At 41.7% G+C, this 19,910-nt stretch overlaps 1 protein-coding gene across 1 annotated transcript in view; it reads left to right on the top strand.

Annotated features, from left to right (window-relative positions):
• DOCK2 (dedicator of cytokinesis 2) overlaps positions 1–19,910 on the top strand; it is a 341,484-nt gene that overhangs the window by 63,582 nt on the left and 257,992 nt on the right. The window contains exon 12 of the mRNA XM_048488170.1: positions 6,472–6,620. Coding sequence (XP_048344127.1) covers positions 6,472–6,620 — 149 coding nt within the window. The remainder of the gene's footprint in view (positions 1–6,471; positions 6,621–19,910) is intronic.

Below are 19,910 nucleotides of genomic sequence, written 5' to 3'. Positions count from 1 at the left end.
CTGCTGGAGTGAAATCTACAAATAATGCTTTGGCTTTATTACATACCACTTACTTCCACAATTCCACAATTACATTCCACTTAATTCCACAATTACATTCCACTTAATTCCACAATTACATTCCACTTACTTAATTTACTTTGTTTTTATTGCAGCTGGGGTCCTTATTGCGTCAATATTTATTCGGCTGGGGTCCTTATTGTCCTTTGTTGCAGCTGGGGTCCTTATTTTTATAGTAACATGCTTCCTTACCTAAATATATGAAAAAAATTAAATGTAAATTTTAAAACAGGCCACTCTTGAAAGTATTTACTACTGGAAGTAAATTATGTACAGCCTACAGTATGGGTAATTGCATTTTCAATCAAAAATATAGATGAAATAAATTTCCAGACAAGTTATCTCAAGATTTAGGAAGAAATACTTAAAGCTGGCCTATGTCCAACTATTAAAAGAGTTCAAGTGGAATGAATACAAATAGCTGTGCAAATGTTCTAATAGTACTACTAATAAGCCTTTATTGTTAATTAATGGCTAGAAAGATAACAGTGATACATAATTTAACTGGCAGTGAAGCCTGGTAAGTTAAACATGAGGAAACTCATGCACATGACTAATGTATTTGCATTAGCTTGCAGTTGAGCATAAATTTCAAACAACGCATTTTGCCTATTTTCCTTGATTCATGGCCTCTGCTCTACAGCCCAGTAGTCTGTAGAGTGGGATACACCAAGTTACAACTGTAACTTACAAACTGTGACAAATAATTGTTCCTTATAGGTACTGCTGAGCACTAATATCATTATATACATCTTTGAAACTATGACTATCTAGTGAAATCAAATCTATTTTGTTATTAGTGCTTATGTTTTCCATTCAGGAAATGGCAGTGGCAAAGCCACCAGGTGACAGGGGGGTGCGCAATGCACCGGGTGCACCGATTCTGGTCACGTCCGCATGAGGAAAAAGTCCCCGATGTGGTGCCCCCCTCTGCTCCCCTTCGGCAAGGCTTCCCCCGCGCCCCACCAGCACACTTCATTTTCACTTGCTTTTTTCAGGAATGGAACATCCCAGAGAAGAAGTCTGCCTGCGTTGCCTGGGCCTGGTGGGAACTACATTTCCCAGGGGCTCCTGGGAAATGTAGCTCCCACCAGGCCCAGGCAACGCAGGCAGGCTTCTTTGACCTGTTCCATTCCTAAAAGTAAGTGGGGGGGTGCCGCAGGGGGCCGTGGGGGGGGGAAGCCAGAGTGTGCACTGGGCACACTCTGGCCTAGCTACACCTCTGGGAAATGGAAAACAAAATGCTGTCTTGGTATCATTCCTGGGGTGGAGCCAACTTTAATTTTAGCCTGGGAACACCAGCCTCCCACCCTGCAACTTACACTGCACAACAGTACAGCTTGAGCCAGTTTGTTCTATGGGGCAATTTGGGCAGTCAGGAGAATTTTATTTACTTATTTATTTGATTTCTAAACTGCCCTCCCCCTAGGGGCTCAGGGCGGTGAACAACAGTGATAAAAACAGCTTAAAAACATAACATAAAAAACTAATTAGCAATAATAAAACCAGGAACTGTACAGCGTCAGATGGCATTTCACCCTTCCCCCTCCCTCCCTTCATGCCCACAGGAGGCCAGATGAAATGGCAGTGATGTATTTAACCAGGCTGGCTAAATGCCTGGCAGAACAGGTCCGTCTTACAGGCCCTGCGGAAACTCTACAGGTCCCGCAGGGCCCAGATCTCCCTTGGAAGCCTGTTCCACCAGGTAGAGGCCAGCCTGATAGCTTTAGGGCCAGGGATCACCAGGAGGTCCTCCTCTGATGAACGGAGTGGCCTAACAGGGCGATATGGGGAGAGGCAGTCTCATAGGTATGCAGGTCCAAGGCGTGAATGGCTTTGAAGGTCAAGACCAACACTTTAAACATGACCTCTGTATGGATTTAAATGGAGGGATTTAAACTTTCCCTCTGTTCTGCACTACCTGAAGCCCCTGTGAAGGCCTATATGGCACTGTCCCTGGCTGCCTCTACACTTCCTGCATCTGGATTGCAGTGTAAATTGTGCTTCGTCAATGATTAATATAATTTGAGGTTATCTGTGGAGTTATGAAAAAGCTGGACTTAAAATTTTCAGAACAACCACCACTCAGTATGAACAAGGAGTTAAGTGAATATCATAGCACTGCCGCATTGGTTTCATGCAAGGCCTTTCTCTGCCCCACCCCCCAGACCTGGCATATACCATGGCTCACTATCACATTCACCATTTAAAAAATCGGGTCATAAGTATATAGTAAATAATAAGCATAATATGTTTGTACAAGCAGGAACTTATTACAAATTAAAATAATTGTGTAGGGAAATCTCATTTTCCACTCCCCAACTATTTTCTTTTTTCTATCTTTGAAGGTCTCCATAACATCCACTTCACATGTTCCCATCTCTCCTTTCCACCTACCAGCAAACCTACCTTTTATCTTGCCTCCCCCACCCCCGTCTTCCATTTCCCTCCTTCTAAACCAGCAACCTCCATGCAGGAAAACTATGGTCCACATATGCACAGTGGAGAATGTGCAGGGATTTATAAGGGACATCTCATTCCCCCACACCACCACATATACCATTTTTTCCTGACAACCCCCAATATCCTCACCTTTTCTTCTTCCTATCTAACAATCAACCTAACTTTTATCTGCCACCATCTTCTATATTTATTGTTTGTTTACTTAATTTATACTCACCTTGCTTCACAGTGGAGATCCAAAGCAGTTAACCTCTTTCACCCAGTGGTTGCTGCCAGGCCTGGCCCATTGAGCCTTCCTTTAAGGGACAAAATAGCTTCGGAAAGCACTCTGCCTCTGCCTTTTACTAACAGAAACCAAGCTTAAATTGCTGACAAAACTATTGTGGTTGCTTAGCAACAGCCACTGAGGGCATCCATTTCTTAAAGCTTTAAGTGTTCCATTTTTTTAAAAAAAATCTTGTTTTTCTGAAATCCTGGGGCATTTTTCAGGTTTGTAGGAAGATCTGTCTTTTCTGTTTGTGACTTCTGTCTCTGGATTAAATATCCTCAATTTTGATTGGGTTTAAAATTATTGATTTATTGATTTATTCAGAATATTAATATATTACCTCTCCACATACTTGTTCATTTTCTGAAAAATAAGTATAAGAAAGGATGAAACACTAAATAAATATAGACTATAAATAACAATAAAAACAATTTAATAAAATTAATGCCCAAATAAAGGGGAAGAGGAGGATTTCGGATTCATAACCTGCCTTTTTCTCCTGTAAGGAGTCTCAAATCAGCTTACAAACACTTTGTCTTCCTCTCCCCACAACAGATAGCTTGTAAGGTTGGTCTGAACAGAAACTGTGTCTAGCCCAAGGTCACCCAGCAGGCTTCCTGTGAGAATAGGGAAACAAATTCAGTTCATCAGTTAAGAGTTCGCTGCTCATGTGGAGGAGTGGGGAATCAAGCCTACTTCTCCAGAATACAATCCACTGCTCTTAAGCACTACATGACACTGGCTGTCAAAATAAAATAAAAATAAAAGTATCTGAAAGGACACATGAAACCAGCAGTTATCAATATTAACAGCATGAAAACAATCTTAGGAATATAAAAGCTGGCCATATAAATGTTTTCCAGTTCCATTAGATAAATTTTATCTTATTTTTATTTGTGTAATATCTGGACAGAACCTGGCACTCAAATGCTAATAGAATAGGTACTAGCCAGGCTTCATTCCACAGAATAACAAAGACCTAACTTTGGTCACCACTGCTTCACCTCTACAGGTAGGAGCACAGAAAGCAGGACTTGGCATGAAGACTTTCACTGGCACTTTCATATGAAAAAATAAAAAATTGACAAGAACTAAAAAAGATAAGTCAGGGAAAAAAGAAAAAAAGAAAATAAAAATATAAAGAAATAACTTCTGATTTTTCTACCATAAATACAAGTAAAACTAGAAACTTAACAATTACTCTCTAGTTACAAAAAGAAAAAAAGTCTCTCTTTTCCTAATATCTAATTTTTTCTTAATCAGAAAATCCGTAAATCACCGGTTAAACCCCCCCCCCCCATTTTGTACAAAATGTCTATAAGACATTTGTAGGCAGTGATCTTTTCCACATGCACATCTTGCCACAGATTTTTCCAGCGGTCATACCTTGTGCCTTGGAAATGTTTTCTGTGAAACCATTCTACACACCTCCTTTTCCCTAGTCATTTTGGGATTTTTTTCCCTTGTCTCATCAGTTACATTTATTCCACATGCTACTGCTGGAAACGTGGAATGTCATCTGTGTTGTAGAAGAACAGCCCTCCATTTTTGTTTCTTGTGTACAGACATTCTAATCTTAATGTGCAGTTGTGTTTTGAAGTGGGAATTCAAAAATATCTGAGCCTCCATTTCTACTACTGAGAACCAGCAACCCAAAAATGGAAGCCCAAACAACTCCTGTAGCAGGTGCCATTTCCTGAAGGAACAGGAACATGTAGCTCATCTCTCCTCACGCACTCACCAAAGAACCAGATTTTATGGTCAGAAATTTCAGATAACTGATCTGCAGAAATACATTATTGTCACTGTAGCAGTTCCTGATTACATGCTACAGTAATACATGATTATTACTGCACTAGTCCCCTTGTCAATTTCCTCCTGGAAAAGCAACTTCTTTTATCAATTTCACTCACTCCTATCTTCACTTTAACATGTCTTCGCGAATTTAAGAGGAAATTGACAAAACTGATACAATTGACCTGGCTTGTGTCTGTGCCCTAATGGTTCATGCCGAGAGGGAGGAGAAATGGCTGAAGGGGAGATTGGGTAAGGGGCATGGACAGGGCCAAGTATTTGGTGGGACAGAGAAATAAAGACCATTTCAAGATGATCACAAACAAGGGAAGCTGGCATGGAGATAGATCCAAAACCATCACAGTAAAGGTCCTTAGGAAAGCTGCAGAGGAAAAACGAAGGAAAGATGTTTCCAGAACCAATCGGAGGGGGAAATGTATAGAATTTAAAACCAACCAACCAACCAAAAAGTACCATTTGGCAACAACTTGCATGGAAAAGGCCAATGCTAGAGGAAGACATGTATATGTTCCTGGGAAGAAAGTTTGGTGTCATGACTAAGAAGCTCCTTTTAAGAGCTGCCACATATCAAACTCAGGGTGGGGGTGGGGGCATCTGATGCATGGCTTCCTGAGATAACCAGACTGGGTGGTTAGGTTCATGCAGGAGAATGTGGCATTTAAGGTATACTGGCATCAAGTCATGTAGGGCTTTAAAGACCAAGATGAGCATAAGCACTTTGAACTGTACCTAGTAACAAACTGGTGTGTATGTTTTGCAACATGGGGCTAATACAGTCCCTATATTCAGTTAAATAGGTATTTATGTATTTATATATGTAGGGGCTATGTCACACTTTACTAGTAATATTTAATAGATTGTGTGCATGTATGTGTGCACACATGTGAGAGCGAAAAAGAGATTTTATGTTTGTGTGAGAGAGATTTTCTTCACAATTCACTTTACATTGGGAAATTTATCCTTTACAAAGACCCCTGTTGGGTCATGCCAAAATTTGTGCTAAGCATATTTTGGTTGGTATTAAGCAGCAAACAGGCATTGTTTCCTTATAATGAAATTTATAACATATTGTATCCTTCAACTGACATTAGTAGAATGCAATGGAGGGCAAATGAGTCTATTTTTTGAGTTTTTATATATGATTGTGTTTTAGGAGCTTAGATTTCTGGCATAGACAAAGAGTGGGATGAGCGTGTTCTGTTTCTCCACCTCTTTCTGGAAATAAAAAAGCAATGTGTGTGTGTACAATGTATGACTAATACAAATTGTTGCTGTTTGTGTGATATCCATTAAGAAGGTGGAATGTAAATGAGGATTCTCTTCTTGTTCCTTTACGTAAATTAGGATAGACTATAGTTCAGCTCAATAGATTGTAATTCCTTGCCAAATAGGTTTTCTGCTTACTTGTTCATATTATTTGGCTTATTGGCTTTGATTTAGTGTAGAACATAGCATATCTTGCTGCCTTTATTTGTTATGTTCATGTTTTCGTCTCTCCTGAGGCAAATTTAATGGGAAATGAAAAATGGAATCAAAGTAAATTAGCTTTGAAGGAAGGCATTTTATGACCCACAGATGAAGCATAAATGTATTTTGCACAGATTGATTCATTGAGTCAGCCAATAAGGTTTGTGTGTAGAAGTTACTCTGCTAAATTACTTGTACGCAGTTTAGCAAGTTGAAGGCAAGCCTTTCTTCAAAATTTGTATTTGAAAGATGGAAGGGATGGAAGGTAGTATGCTCTAAGCTGAAGATACATGTATTAATGGTAACAAGAGAGATCTCTCTTGTGTTGTTTAAGGGACAGCAATCTGAAAATATCTGTGACTTTACTCACCTTTTAACCAGCAGATTATTACTTTCAGAATGCAGGGACATTCTGCTTCCTATTATTACTGAAGAACTGAAGGGACTGCTGGATGTCAGAGAAGAGTCGCAGCTGCATTTCCATGAGAAGAAGTATTGTGTTGAATTACTCAACAGCATCCTAGAGGTTCTCAGCTGTCAAGATGCAGTGAGTATTGATGATGGCAATGATTATACAGATAGTTCCATTTGGTAGTAAGTCTGTGCTGATTAAGTAATGAAATATTGATGCTAATGGCTCTCATTTGAATTCTAAATATAACAGGGCCCTGCCAGATTGAAATAATTCTTGAGATTCTTGGTATGACAGTGGGTATAGACAGTGGCATTTTTTCCTCTCTCAATTTTTAGGTTCATTTACACTGACACATCATCAATTCTGAACCAGTTTCATTTTATTAAATAAGTGGGAGCCACATAATTTTGTTACATTATATTGTTGATAGTTAATACACATATAACAGTGGTGGCGAACCTATGGCACGGGTGCCAGATGTGGCACTCAGCGCCCTCTCTGTGGGCACGCGCAAACAGAGTCCCCCCCCCCCCACATCTAGGCTAGCCTGGGCTGCTGGGCTCAATTATTAGCATTAAACCTAAGACCTAGTTTTGGGAAAGCAGTGTAGGTAACCCTTTTAAGCACTGTTAAACCCCACTGATTTTCATGTGAAGAACTAAAGCACGATCCTCTACCTGGGAGTAATCTCGGTTGCTGGCAATGGGGCTTTCTTCTGAGTAAACCCTCCTAGGGTCGTGATTCACCCGTTGGAAGAGTTGCACGGTTGCTTCAAAGCAAAGCCACTGACTACCACCAAGCTTACTCCTGAGTAACGCACGCCTCAGAGCCAACCATTTTTTAAAAAGTAAAACCTCAGCATTCAGGTTAAATTACTGTGTTGGCACTTGCGATAAATTTTGGGTTTTGGGTTGCAATTTGGGCACTCGGTCTCGAAAAGGTTCGCCATCACTGACATAATGTTTGTGGGGTTAAGAACATTAATGTGGGTTTTCACATTCCTTCTTCCCTTTCAAATGCAAGTGCCCAGGATTACCTGAAACTGTGGTTTGTTAAACCTACTTCAAACCATATTTTTGTGGCAATTCTGGTTAGTCCTAACTATAGTTAGTGACACCATTTATTATACCGCTAATAAATGTTAAAGCAAACTATGGGAGCAAGTCTGTGATGGAGAAATCTGCTTTTTCTTTTAAATCCAAATTTTGATCCAAGTTTAGAAGTCTCATCTGCACTTGTCCACTGAGTGAAGCTTTTGCTATTATTGGAACAACTGGTGGGATCTGCATTTAATTCCACTTGTTACCTTTTGTGCTTCTGATTACGTTCTCTGATATTCTGATACTCTGATATTCTGAAATGGCATGCAGATACAGAATAAGGAAAGCCAATACTTTCAGGTGGGTTAATAAAAAGAATCAAGTGTATTTTATCTTCATCCATTAAAGGGGATCTGTGGCACTCATGGGCCCAACCCCATTCCAAATCTAATTGCAATAAGGGCCATTGGAGGGAAGCACCAGTCCCACTGCTGAGGTTGTTTCTTGGCAATACTTTATGGTTCTGGAAGAATGTGTGCAAGTTCTTGTCCCCGTGATAATGGTACCCTTCCTGGACTTCCTGTTCCAAATCCATGAAGACACAGAGGCCCCAAGCCTGGTTTGTGGGTTAATCCTTCTCCCTCCAAATGTTGCTTCAGGGTGCTGACCTAAGCTGTACTGTGTACCACTCAAACAATTTGAACTTTACTGGCTCAAGATGGACCAGCAAACTGCTTGGTCAGTTCCCTGCTCTACCCACCTCTTATGGTTTTCAAGAGGCCATGCTGCAGATCCCCTGGAAAGTATTATAGCCCCGATCTTGTGATGCCTATCACCCCTCCATGGTTCGGATGGCAATGATTGAGGCCTGGATGTGCAGTATGTGTCCCTTGCCATACACATGGCCTTCATGTCAACCCCACTGTCCCTGGATCTTGTCAGGCAAAATTATCTCTACACTCTGCTGGACCTGTGAGCCACAGCCACAAAGCATGTTATGATGGAGAGAGTTGTTTTGAATAATGAGATGATTGGAAATATTTGGCACTCAAGAAACTTTTTGAAATACCATTTAAAATGAGTTTTATTTATCTCATTTTGTGGGACTTACCAGGCAGGATGGTAATTCGTAACAGGAAATGTAGATTGTAACACAACAGAATTGAGTAGTTTGAGATGGTGAAGCTTAAGTAATGTATTGTAATCCAAAGGTTTCAAGGTAGTTCACATACAAGTGTTTTTAAATCTTTACTTTCTATTGAGTGTGTTTTCTCTGCGCAGTGTCTAACGTGCTTCTTACATTTAGGCTTCTTTTACACTTTCTTAAACTTAAGCTTGTTTTTCACAGTAGTTATTTAGTTGTGGAACTTAGGAACATTAACATACTTTCCCAGTTTCTCTCTCAAACTTGATTAGCAAGAGATCTTTCCCATTAAACTCTTAGGAACCACTCTTTAAACAATAGAGCTATTTCCCCTAGATAACTGGTTATGGATCCTGTCATGATCCAAAGCACCAAATGTGTTCCTTTTTTTCAGCTCACACAGTTGTGTTGTTTCCAGGCACTGTCTGTTAACTCCTCTCACAGTCAACCTTCAGTTCTTAATTTTCTGAGTTCGAACTGCCACTCTCAGAATTCTATTCAAACTCTCTGTCAATCACGGGGGTTTTGTGGCTGGAACAACTCATTGGAATGCAGCTATCTATAACAAATGACAATACTTGAAGGTCCTTGCTTCCTCTGCCAAATGTATCTGCTAAGTTCTCTGGTGGATCCTGTCAGCTAAATCAATAGGGCAGCCAGCTATACCCCCAAATTCCGACTGGCAATACCTGCAAGAACTCTGCCTCTGTCAAATGTGTACACCAATATTTCTTTCTGCCAGTGGTAATGACTCTAGGTTTTTACTTTTTGTGCTTCTGATCACATTCAAATGTACTCTGAGATGCTTTTAAAAATTGAAATTAACTTATATACAAACTACAAAAGCTTCAATGTAGGCTTCAAATGGCAACCAATTGCACAACCAACTCAGATTCTTGATGCAATGGTACAATCTTTCTCACGCGTACTTATTAGCTGTAGCACAACATCTCTTCATTGTTTTGTGTAACAACTTTGATAAGTTTATGTAACGCATTAGCCACTAAAACAGCTCTATAAAAAGAGTGTTTTAAAATAAATGATACTTGAATTTTTATTAAGAAATCATATTTGGTCCAGCTTCTCAGCTATTTTAGTTCTACTGTTAAATCATTTAATATTTATAAATGGGTATATGTAAGCACCTCTTTTTGCACTAGGGCAGGCTGATTCATGGTCTCTAGTATCTGTTAGTTGCTTTTATTTGTTTTGTAATAACCAAACTACATTAAAAGCCATGTTACCTGGCACTTTGTTATCTGCACACCTATATTAACTATGATAGAAGGCAATTTAAATCGTCCTTCAGTTAACCAGGTGGGCAGGAAAAGCAGCAGGTAATTAAGCAGCAAGTAGCGGGCAGGAAAAAATAGTAGATAAGCGAGGGGTGAGTTGGGAGGAGGCAGGCAGGAAAAGTGGCAGGCAAGCAAGTCGTGAGTTTGGGGGAGGCAAGTGGGCAGGAAAAGTGGTGGGCAAGCAAGCCCTGGCTCCCACTGACCTGCTGGGCCTGGCCTGAGTTTTTTTTTTGATAGGGGAGGGTTGGAGAGGGATTGAGAGGACTTGTGCCAGGCCAGGCAGGAGGGTGTTTTGCTGCTGCCCTACTGGACCTGGCTTGGGTTTGGGGGGGCAGGGTTGGTGGGAGATTGGGAGGGCTTGTGCTGGGACAAGATGGAGGGTGCTTTGCTGCTGCTGCCCCACCAGCTCCAGCTGTTCTTTGGGGGAAGGGTGGGCAAGGGACTGGAATTCCAGGATGGAACATGTAGGGATTGGTTGGAAGTGAGTCATTGCCCTGCATTCCATCCTTAGGCAATTATGTCTTAGGATGTGATACAAAAGGCATGGGAGGGGAAGGTGAATATAAGCAAATGTGTAATTATTGGCTATGTGATGACATATCTGAAGACAGTTCTAGTGCCAAATGACAGTTACATTTTCAGTCAGCTTCAAGTTCCATAATTTGATGTTTTATAATGTTTTTTGTCCTGATGGAAGTTGTCTTAAGTGTTTGTAAAGGTGCGTATATACTTTGTAAATAAATTACTGTCCTTTTATCAGTGATGTAGCTTTCAAGCTTGTTGCAGTTGCTGTGCCTCCAGAGTGGTCTACAAGGGAAAAAGATAGGGGAGAATTCACAACCAAAAAGCTTATTTACTATATTAAGGTGAGTTGTAGCAAGATATGTTATCAATGCATAGCTACAACAATCAATTATTATTCATCAAAGCAATTTTTATTAATATAATGAAATTTGCCAAAGTGAGTACTCACTTTGGCAAATTTAATTATATTAATAAAATTGCTTTGATGAACAATAATTGATTGTTGTAGCATGTGACAATCTTGCGCAACCTTCAGATGGTGGCTGAAGATGTTGTGCTATTACAACTGATCTCCAGGGGACATTCGTGACAAAAATAATTTTGCTTGGAGAAAATGGCTGATTTGGAAGGTGAACTCTGCAGCATTACATACTATTGAAGTCCCTTCCTTCCCCAGTGCTCACCTTCTCAGGTTGTGCCCACAAAATCTTCAGCTATTTCCCAACTTGGAGCTAGCAACCCTACCAGGTAGAATTATCCTGGAAGCTCTGGGTAAAAGAATTATCCTGGAAGCTCTGGGTAAAAGAATTTTCATTGATAAATTTATGGAAAGGTATTCATCATTGGGTGCTGGTTAGGTAACTGGTAGCAGCAGTGTAATACATAAAAAGACTGATGCAGCCTCTCTGAAACATTGCAGAAACTAAAAAGAAACAGCAAATTCTGTGTGAAAATACCTAAAGGACCTCAGCAGTATGTACCTTCTCACTGAATTGAATAATGCTGCTCAATTTCCCTAGCAGCTCTATGAATGAAAAGGCCAGAGACAGTTCTTTTCTGAAATAGGAAAAGAGCTTGTCCAGTTCCTTACCCTTTGTTTTCAATTCAAACTCAAGATAGAATATGTATATGTATGTGTATGTGTGTATATGCATGTATGTATGCATGCATGTATGTATGTATAGTGTATATGTATATATATGTAATGTATCGCAGGTGTGGTATATATATCGTATCGCGATGCGATAAATCTGCATCAAGTACGTCATGTAAGGTATACATATGTACGTATGTATGTATGTATAAAAACTGAGTTATAAATTCTTCAATCTGGGCCCTTTTTGATGAAATACAAACTTTAACCTAATTAGTCAGCATCTATTATGAGGAGTTCTTTGGGGATGACTATAACATCTAATTAGAGATCTCTTGTGAGACCTTTAGCCCTGTGTTGCTCATTAGATTTATCAAGGAAAAGGCAGTGAAGGAGAAGAAAAGGAAGAGAACAGCCTCTGGGGAAAAGCTCTGTCAGAACCCAGCAGCTGTATATGACAGGCCCTTTGAAAATGCCAGACATGCCAAAAGGAATTGGGAAGACTGCCAAACAACCAGATGCTGCTTTTGGAAAGATAGGTACCCCACTGTGGCATCAAGCACTATAATTGCTGATCAAAGTAAAAGGATGAAGGTGATACTTAGTGAAATAAGAGTAGGTACAAGGCCATCATCTGTAAGTTTAACAACTCGAAGAAACATGAAATTCTCATAATACTGTGTGTTTATTTTCAGTTAGACCAATCAAGGTATACATCCAATTTTTTTGTGTTGAATATTAATGGAGAGGTAGATGATGAAAGATATGTGGAAATACAATAGGGAGAAATCAAAATTAATACAATTCGATGGCAGCTACTGTCAATTGAATGCAGTCAGAAGAGTGCCAAAACCTCTGAAGTTGGGTTGGTGATGACAACTCTCACAGGCAATGGTTGCATGAGATGTTAGAAGCTGGTTTCAGTGAGATGGTGTTTAAGCAAACAGGAGGGCCTGTTCAGATGCTGTTTTCCTTCAGATACTGGGATTAGCCACTCCCTACACAGAAAAAATCCCTACACAGAGACCTGAATAGCTTCAGGTTAGCCTGATCTACTCAGATCTCAGAAACTAATTAGAATCTGCTCTGGTTAGAATTTGGATGGAAGGCCTTCCAAGGAATACCAGGGTTGTGTTGTGGAAGCAGGCAATGGCAAGCCACCTCCAAACATCTCTTGCCTTGAAAACTGTGTGGAGTTATCATAAGTCAGGTGTGATTTGACAGCAAATTGCACACACACGCACGCACAGACACAAACACACACACACAGAGACAGAGAGAGAGAGACAGAGAGAGAGATGAGTGATTGCCCAAATTGAAAGAACCTGCTGCTAGATCCCCCACACTCTGCTCATTTCTGTGCAAAGTTTTGCTCCAACTTGGCTTTTTTTTTTGGGCTTGGTGTTGCTTTGCTGGCTTCCTCCCAAGTTTTCCTTGGGTTTTTTTTCCAGATCTCCTTTGCAGTGATGTTTCTGGAAGGGACCATTCTGAAGCATCTTTTCAATCTGTACAGTTTGCTGCACTTTTACAGGTCTGGCCCACATCCAGTGATGACCATGCCACATTTCCTAATCATCTCTTGTTTCATTTTTTCTGAGCTGTTTCTATTTTCCATGGCAGCATCCTTGGATTTTTTTTAAAAAAAGTTTTGTAACCGTTTCAATATCTACCAGTTTAACTGAGCAGTTTTTGGGGGACAGGGTGGGGGTGCAGCTTTAAAAAAAACAGGCCCCTAAGGTCTAGAAAACTTTTGCCTTGGAAACACCACTTGCTCTGCTAATATAGCACTTGTGCAAAAGAAAAAGCAGGCAACACTTTGTGGCATTTGCTAGCTTTGCCATCAGTTAATCCGGTGGTTTTTGTTCCGCGGTATGTGGTATTCTTTTTGCACACCCATTTACCACATCTGTTTCACTAAATCTGCCACAGGGTATGATTTTTGCATGTGCAGAGGAGTTGTGTTTTGATGCCCTAGGTTACTGCCCCACCCCCACCCCATGATGTAAAGCATGGGGGAGTTTCTTTTTTTATAATGTGCATGAGAATGGTCCAATGCTGCTGCACAGAACTAACCAGCTCGCATTTGTTACAGGAGTTCGATGACTACTTCCCTCCTCATTTGCCCTCTAGTGTCCATTGTCTACCTCTCTGTCAGCCATTTTCTGTCAGCCATTTTCTACTTCCCCCCACAGTCGTTTTTTAAAGGATTTCCCTGCCCCATCGCATTAGCAAAGTAACATTAGGGTAAAGGGCATAAGCCAGGTTCATTGTTTGAGCTTTGTTAATTTTGCCTACTATTTGGGAGAAAACTCTAAGGCAAAGCTATATTACTCTCAGGAGCAAGTGAAACTAACAAGGAACCACTCATTCCTAACTGCAGGTACAACGGATCTTTGCCTTAGAGTTTTACTTGCAAATACTAGGCAGAATTGACAGAGCTCTCACACAAATGACCTGACTTGTGCCTTCTGCTCTAATGTTACTTTGTAAATGCAATGGAAAATGTTTTTTAAAATCCTTTCAAAAATGGAGGAGGAAGGCAGGAAAAAATGACTGATGTGGAGGGTTAGTTTAAGCCAGTGATGGCGAACCTTTTCAAGACTGAGTGCCCAAATTGCAACCCAAAACCCACTTATTTATTGCAAAGTGCCAACACAGCAATTTAACCTGAATGCTGAGGTTTTAGTTTTGAAAAAGCGGTTGGCTCTGAGGCATGCATTACTCAGGAGTAAGCTTGGTGGTAGTCAGTGGCTTTGCTTTGGAGCAACCATGCAACTCTTCGAACGGGTGAATCACAACCCTAGGAGGGTTTACTCAGAAGCAAGCCCCATTGCCAGCAACCGAGCTTACTCCCAGGTAAAGGATCACGCTTTAGTTCTTTGTATGAAAATCAGTGGGGTTTAACAGCACTTAACAGAGTTACCTACACTGCTTTCCCAAAACTAGGTCTTAGGTTTAATGCTAATAATTGAGCCCAGCAGCCCAGGCCAGCCTAGGGGTGTGTGTGTGTGTGTGTGTGTGTGTGTGTGTGTGTGTGTGTGTGTGCGCGTGTGTGTAGAGCAGTTCCCCCCCACATGATGAACTCTGTGCACTTGTGCCCACAGAGAGGGCTCTGAGTGCCACCTCTGGTACCCATGCCATAGGTTTGCCACCACTGGTTTAAGCTGTAGCATGCAGAATAAATGCAACGGAAAAGATTAGTGGGAGAACGGTGGGAAGGGAATGGAGGTGAATGAATGATTTTTTTTAAAAAAAAACTAGCTAACCATTAGCAGCAGCAAAATGGAGGATGCAGGGAAATCACCACCGGGAAGGGACCAGAAAGCAAAATGATTGGCAAGTCAGAGGACAAAAGGGAGAATCTAGTCTCTTGTGGGAAGTGAAAGGCGGAGAAAGGGGGGGAAACTTGTAGAAGGCTTGGCGCACTTGTTCTGGTTCACTTTCTTCACAAAGTGACAAAAAAGGTTGGTTTTGTCATCATCAGGATTCTCTCCCAAAAAACCCGGCTGCTTCAGAACAGTTGCTTAATTGAAAATCTAATCCAGATAATGTATCAGATCTGTTGCGTAATTAAAAATCTAACTCGAAGGAAAAGTATGCTTACTGCAGGGAGATGTTGCATACATAAATGGCCATTGACAGAACTAAAATGCAGTCCTTCATTGGATCATGTGCGAGGGGAAGCTGGATTTGCCAACTTTTAATGGCTTGTTTTCAATGGCTTTTAAAAATATTGTTTTAATTGTATGCTGCCTTGATCAGCTCTCTGAAGAGGCAACATAGAAATATCTTAAATACATACATAAACAAACGAAGGGCGTTTTCCCACTTACTTTTGCTGCGCACAAGTAGCGCGGGGTCCCCCGTGCCTCCCCACTACAGGGGCGGTGACAACGCAGCCGCCCCGCTGCTGCTGCTGTCGCGCCCCCTCAGCGCGCATCTTTCCGAGCGCTCTTTGCAATGGTGCCTTTTGATGACCCCGCGCAGAGCGGGGGGTCATGGGTAAGCCGGGGCACGCGCCTGGAAGGACGCGCTGAGAGAAGCGCGCAGCAAAGCAGAGGCAAGGTAGGTGGGAAAACACCCTAAGAAAAAGCAGAAGAAAGCAGTACTTCAGGAAGCAGATTTGTAAGAGTATTTCAACTGGAAGTGGGACAGCAGCAGAGAATGTCAAGAAGTGTTCCATGTGGAAATGGTCTTTACAGCATACTTCTGATTTCTTCTCAAAACATGAAGATATCCAGACCTGTCAAGAGAGTCAGAAGAGATAGATTGCCTGGTATTTAAGGATTCTTCCCCTCTTTTACTGAACTCCCTCCCTATTCCACCAAACATAATAACCCATACTTACAGTTCTGATCTCTTTTCATTCATTTATGTTATTGTCAAAAATGCTATGTTGCTTTATATATAGTACTGGGAAAAAAGTCCTTCTTTCCCACCTCTGTTTCAGTGTTTAACTGCTAAGAATGCTGATTTTCTAAAATGACAATAAATAGGTGATTGGCTAATTGCTGTGTCAGTTTCCTTGCAGTTCTGCTTAGGGAGGGAGGAACACCCAACCAAGGAGGCCTCTAGCTATAGGGAAAATAGGAGCACTTGGATGGGGTTTGGGGGCCAATAATTGTGGAAAGAATATTGAAGCCAAATTGCAGACAATAATGCTTGCTGAAGGATATCTTTGTGGAGATTTGCCTTCCTGTGTCTGTGTAGGGTTGCCAGGGTAAGAAATTCCTGGAGATTTTGGATGAAGTCTGAGGAGGGTAAACTTTTATGAGGGAGGGAGGGAGCATGTATTTTCATAAAGCAGGGATTTCCAGTGTGATGCCTGTAGACACCATAGCACCAGCTGAAAACTTTCCTGGTGGACACCCACAACATTTTTTCTCTTTTCTAAGTGTTAGGCTGCATGTTTCATTGCCCCAAAGTATTTTCTCTCCTAATTGTTAACATTTTCTCCCTCACTTCTGCAATTTAAGTAAGGATTTGCTCTTCAAGCTTTTTCTCTGCTGAAAGTGGCTTTGGAAGTCATTGAACTTTCTTCATTTGAAATGCTGTGTGCAGTTCTGGTCACCACTATCTCAAAAAGAATGATGCAAAGAAGGAAAAAGTACTGAAGAGGGCAAGCAAGATGATTAAGAGGTTGGAACACCTTTTCTGGCAGGACAGGTGGAAGAGCCTGGGATTTTTCAGTTCAGGAAAAAAAGACAACTAAGTAGAAACATGATTGATGTTTACAGAATTATTCACAGTGCAGAGAGAATGCATAGAGGAAACTTTCTCTCCCTCTTCCAAAATACTAGAACTTGGGGCACCCAATGATGCTGCTGGCAGAAGAGGCTGCTGGACTTGATGTATCACTGGTCTAATCTAGCAGCACTGTCCCTATATTTTTATGTTCTTTTCTTGTATGTCTGGTGTAATGTTTAACATTAATGTTCTGCATCTTAGCCTGCACATATTCCCCACCACCACCACCACACACACACACACAATGTTGCCCAGGAAGCACAAATCACTTGTGTTTTCCTTTCAGACGTATCTTCAAACCATTTGAATCCACTTTAAGCAAGTTGAGAATGAAAAGTAATAGGAAACTAATAACGTGGATTGCTGAAGTATGAATACAGCCTGTAATGGGGACCATTGAACATGAATACTAGACAATTGGAGGGTGCACTAAACATGGATATAATGCATAACCATATGGAGAGAACTTGCAGAAATCCTTCCTCAGTCACTAAATAATACTGTTGTACTTCTTACCAGTTTTCAGTTCCACAATCTTTTGTTCCTACCATTCCAAATTTAGTGAGTCCAAGATGTATCGGTTGAGAACAAATTGCTCTTCTCAAGGGCTGCTAATTCTTGAAATGAAAGCATATCTCATGTGTTTGTGAGTTCGGCATTGGCCATGTTATTGGAGGCAGAAAATTGAAAATTTTACTTTGTAAATCGGTAAACTCCAAATTTGGAATAGACAAATCACACTGCAGATTTTCAAAACTAAATGGATACAGCGGTATCTATCAAAGTTAAGCTGGCAAGATGTGGCATTTGATATTTATCGGTTATTTCCCCCTCATTTACTGAACGCACCAAAATTCCCTGTAAACTCTCAATTGACTTCAGTGCTAGGTGTTATAATTACATCATTCTCTGTTGAAAGTGCAAGTGGATTTAATTCTGTCTCTCTGCAGAGATACTGTTGCCATGCAGGGGGTCTGCGACACCCTGGTCTGTTGTAAAGAAGGCTGTCCTTGATAAATTAGGTGAGTGGGCCCAGAAATGGCAAATGCAGTTCAATGTAGCAAAATGTAAAGTGATGCACATAGGGGCAAAAAATCCAAACTTCACATACACGCTACAGGGGTCAGTGCTATCACTCACAGACCAGGAAAGGGATTTAGGCGTCTTAGTTGATAGTTCCATGGGAATGTCAACTCAATGCATGGCAGCTGTGAAAAAGGCAAACTCTATGCTGGGGATCATTAGAAAAGGAATTGATAATAAAACTGCAAAGATTGTCATGCCCTTATATAAAGCAGTGGTGCGACCGCACTTGGAGTACTGTGTCCAGTTCTGGTCGCCGCATCTCAAAAAGGATATTGAGGAGACAGAAAAAGTGCAGAGAAGGGCAACAAGGATGATTGAGGGACTGGAGCACCTTCCCTATGAGGAGAGGCTGCAGCGTTTGGGACTCTTTAGTTTGGAGAGGAGGCGGCTGAGGGGGGATATGATTGAAGTCTACAAAATTATGCATGGGGTAGAAAATGTTGACAGAGAGACATTTTTCTCTCTTTCTCACAATACTAGAACCAGGGGGCATCCATTGAAAATACTGGGGGGAAGAATTAGGACTAATAAAAGGAAACACTTCTTCACGCAACGTGTGATTGGTGTTTGGAATATGCTGCCACAGGAGGTGGTGATGGCCACTAACCTGGATAGCTTTAAAAGGGGCTTGGACAGATTTATGGAGGAGAAGTCGATTTATGGCTACCAATCTTGATCCTCCTTGATCTGAGATTGCAAATGCCTTAACAGACCAGGTGATCGGGAGCAACAGCCGCAGAAGGCCATTGCTTTCACATCCTGCATGTGAGTTCTCAAAGGCACCTGGTGGGCCACTGCGAGTAGCAAAGAGCTGGACTAGATGGACTTTGGTCTGATCCAGCTGGCTTGTTCTTATGTTCTTATGTTCTTATGTCCTGCGGCTTTGCTTGTCCCCAAGGCACTGGCTCACTCTTAGGCCAAAGGCACCAGTATGATAGTTCTCTCCTCCTTGGTCTTTCAGGCCCTAAGATTTCTATCTCTTCTCCCATCCCTCTAAACCTCATCTGTCCCCAGTCTCTCTGGCTCTGTGTCTTTAAAAAAGCAGTCCCACTTCCCCACACTTCTGCAGTGGCAGCAGTCAGGCTGAGCTTGTCTCATGTGGGAAGAACATTTTGAGCCAACGTAGACTCTTTTTGTTCCAGGGTCCAATCTACCATGGTGGGCCATTCCCAGGGCCAGCTGAGAGTTGCTACGCCTCTGAGGCTTGCTGACAGGCTGCCTTTTTCCTTCAGAGCTGGCCTTTGCCTCTCCATTGCCCACCATCAGTTTGTGGTTGTTACTGCCAGCCCCATCTCCCAAGGCTGGAGGCAAAGTCGGATCTTGGGCCAGGCAGGTGTGTTGTGGGAGTATCAGGAGGCTGCAGGCTCCATCCCCGGACACCTGGGACAATTAAAATAGTTCTCCATTTCTTGAGTATTAAGCTGGTTGCCAGCGTACTTTGACATACTGCAGCAGTCTAAAAATATACCCTTTTGGCATCCTACTATCGTATGGAACTTCAAGAGCTTGAGATAGGGTGGCCCTTTGGTGTTCTCTTTTCCTGCCAATGAGGGCACCATCCTCCTGGTTAACAGGTGAATTAGGAAAAATGAAACATAAGAGAGTTGGAATATTGGAGTGAGTGGGGAAGTTGCTCAAGGATCTGGAAGCTAGCAGGTGCCCTGCATTTTCCCAGTCAATGTCCCCACTTACCATGGCAAGGTCCCCCGTGGTGGACTGTCCTGAAGGTCCAACTAGCCATCCCCGAGGGACAGATATAATAACAGCCAAAGGTTGAAACCTTTCCCATGGCTTAGTTGGTTCATGGCTGGAAGGTGTGCTGAGTGTAAATTACACGTCTACCACCCAGCTGGGTGGCCACCAGGAACGCATGGGTGAGGCATAGCTAAGGCCCAACCAAGTCAAGAGGTGGAGACCCAGCCAGGAAGCTGATGGGCCAGGAGAGGACAGTTGTGTGTTTCCAAAATGGAAGGAGATAGAGGAGAACTCAAA

Source organism: Sphaerodactylus townsendi, linkage group LG03 (assembly GCF_021028975.2).
Source record: "Sphaerodactylus townsendi isolate TG3544 linkage group LG03, MPM_Stown_v2.3, whole genome shotgun sequence".
Taxonomy (NCBI): Eukaryota; Metazoa; Chordata; class Lepidosauria; order Squamata; family Sphaerodactylidae; genus Sphaerodactylus; species Sphaerodactylus townsendi.
Note: the sequence above shows the minus strand (reverse complement) of the source record. Positions and strands in the feature narration are given on the sequence as shown.